The 2988-nt window shown below is 39.1% G+C and overlaps 1 protein-coding gene across 1 annotated transcript; it reads left to right on the forward strand.

Annotated features, from left to right (window-relative positions):
• Nucleotides 1-421: 421 nt before the first annotated feature.
• LOC130950997 (uncharacterized) lies at nt 422-2630 on the forward strand. The gene has a single exon (XM_057879601.1). It carries the CDS (start codon nt 721-723, stop codon nt 2203-2205), a length of 1485 nt encoding a protein of 494 aa, XP_057735584.1. The 5' UTR covers nt 422-720; the 3' UTR covers nt 2206-2630.
• Nucleotides 2631-2988: the final 358 nt, after the last annotated feature.

Consider the following 2988-nt stretch of genomic DNA (forward strand, 5'->3'; position numbering starts at 1 on the left):
TCAAAAAACAATTTATTCCTATATAAAAGAGATAAAATCACGTAAACATAATTACCTGCAACGTTAACATTGACTTGTTGTTAACTAGTTTCAGAAATTAGATTGAACATATACAAAAATAGATGAGGACCGATTTATAATTTTATAATTGTTAGGTGACGCAATATCTATCGAATAAATAGTAAAAGATAAAAAAAAATATTAACTCAAAATTATAAAACCCAAAGCAAACAAATCGCAGACCCCATGAAAAAAAAATAAAGGAGCAGCATAAACCAGCATCACAGAACAAACATAGCCCATTAAGCTCCATGCCACCATCATTATCAGTTATCGCTAATTCACTATGCAAGTATGCATCATGAATAGTATTGAAGCTTCAACGCGCTTTTAAAGCCACAAACGAATCACTTCGTGTGTGTTTAAATACTTCAACCACACTCATCTCTGACCTCTCTCGCTCTCTCTCTTCATAAAACACATTCTGGTTTATTGATATCACTCTTCATCAAACAACACCCCACGATAGATATGCAATAACTCCCTCCCACTCCCACACCATTTTCAATCCCCATCCCCCTTTCCCATTCTTCCAATTATTCTCTCTCTCTCTCTCTCTTATGCATTTTCACAAACACATGGTGCTCGCAACTTCCCACTAACTCAAACCCCTCCAAATCCATTCACCCACCACAACAAACCACTCACTCTCCACCGGCCATGGCTCTAGAGACTCTCTTAGTCAAGGTCAAAACCGCCATTCCACCCAAGCTACTCAAGAAAAAACAATCATTCAAGTCCAAGCACCAAAACGTTGGCGTTTTGGCCTTCGAGGTCGCCGGAACCATCTCGAAGCTTCTCCATCTCTGGCACTCTCTCTCCGACGCTGCCGTCCTACGCCTCCGAAACGACACCGTCGCTGCGCTCGACGGCGTCAGGAAGATCGTCTCCGACGACGAGTCGTTCCTCCTCGGACTCGCCTGCGCTGAGTTCGCCGAGTCTCTCCGCATCGCCGCCGAGTCAGTGGCCCGACTCGCAGACCGGTGCTGCGATCCGGAGCTCCGCGAATTCCGGCAGGCTTTTCGCGAGTTCGCGGATTCAGGCCTGGACCCGAACGGGTGGGCCCAATCAGGCCCAAAAGAGACCGAAGCGAAGATCAAGAAATTGGAGCGTTACGTGGCTTTCACGGCAACACTCTACCGCGAAATGGAAGAGCTTTTGGCTTTGGAGAATGGGTTGAAGAAATTCTTATTGAATCACAGCAACAACAACAACAACAACGAAGGTTCTTTTGTTTTAGGTTTGAAGGATCAGCAGAAAGTTTACGACACTCAGCAAAAGATTTTCTGGCATAAACAAGAGGTGAAGGATCTAAAGGAAAGATCTTTGTGGAGCAGAAACTTCGACAGCGTTGTTTCTTTGATGGTTAGGTTTTGCTTCATTGTTCTTGCAAGAGTTAAGGTTGTGTTTGGAGTTGGTCAAACAGTACCACCTTTGTCTCGTAGCTTATCAGGTTACGCCACTGTTCACCCCTCAGATCATCATCATCATCACCAAAACCCTAGTACTCCTTGTGACGATTCAGATTCTGGGTCATCAGAAAGTTCCAAACTTGAAGAGAAAGAAGAGAGTAAAATGGGAAGTAGTAATAATAGTATGTGTTTGTTTTTAGTATCATATTGTAAGCTCTTGAAGCCAGAACCTAACACTTTGGGTTCTCAGGGTTTAGCCTTGCACTATGCAAATTTGATCATAGTTATGGAAAAGATGATCAAATCTCCGCATCTAGTTGGTGCTGATGCAAGGGATGATTTGTATAGCATGTTGCCTAATAGCATAAGGTGTGCTTTGAGGGCAAGGTTGAAGGGTAGTGCTGGCTTTTGCGCGAGCGATCCGGCGCTGGCCGGCGAGTGGAGGGATGCTTTAGGGAGGATATTGGGGTGGCTTTCGCCGTTGGCACATAACATGATCAGGTGGCAAAGTGAGAGGAGCTTTGAGCAGCATAACTTGGTGCCAAAGACCAATGTGTTGCTGTTGCAAACATTGTTTTTTGCAGATAAGGAGAAAACTGAGGCTGCCATAACTGAGTTGCTTGTTGGGTTGAATTATATTTGGAAGTTTGAGAGGGAAATGACTGCTAAGGCCTTGTTTGAATCTGCTAGTTTCAATGGCGGCTTCTTAAAATTGCAGAAACTCAGTCCATAAAATGATCAGTTATTAGCATTATATAAGTGGATTGAGTTTTGTGAGAATCTTGTCCGCAAGGTTGAAGATTCAAATCCGATCGGAGGAGGAAGAACTATAGTTTATTACTTCATCTTCTGCAAGCATAGATTTCTCTATCTAACCAGTACAATGTACCTAAAAAGAAACGGTGCGTTTTTTTTTGGTCCTTTTCTTTTCTTTCTTATTTAGGTGAGTTTTGGCACAATTGTATGGTGGCTGCCTTATGACTTAAAAGGTCACGGGGTTTAAATATTGAATATTGAAAATATTTTTGGTTTTTTTTTTTTAAACTGTAGAAATAAGATTTCATGTTGCATATATGATATATTTACTCTTTCAAATCTCACTTTGTAAGATTCTTGTCTACTAAGTTGCTCAACTACTCTACTTTTTTTTTGTCCTTGAAATTATATATATGGTGAACGATATTTTTGATGAATTGAGCTAATGAAGTGTTTTTGTATCTGCAAAATGATATAAGTGATTATCTTATCGTGAAGTCTTCAAGTAAGAAAAAGCATTGGTATTCATGATTCATGTTTCCACAATGATGAGCAAATATTCCTACCGTTCACTCATGGTTTTAGTTTTTTATATATAAATTATGTTATTGATATTTATTTTTAGAAAAAGTATAGATTAGATAAAAAAATTTTAATCAATTAACTTTAAATAACTGTAATTAATAATTATTAATTATATTTTTTTAAAATAAAATTTAAATAATTATTAATTAATAATAATTAATTAATATAAAATATA

This window comes from Arachis stenosperma, chromosome 9 (assembly GCF_014773155.1).
Source record: "Arachis stenosperma cultivar V10309 chromosome 9, arast.V10309.gnm1.PFL2, whole genome shotgun sequence".
Lineage (NCBI taxonomy): Eukaryota > Viridiplantae > Streptophyta > Magnoliopsida > Fabales > Fabaceae > Arachis > Arachis stenosperma.

Coding starts and splice junctions, on each gene's coding strand:
- LOC130950997 (XM_057879601.1), top strand. CDS start 721: ATGGCTCTAGAGACTCTCTTAGTCAAGGTCAAAACCGCCATTCCACCC.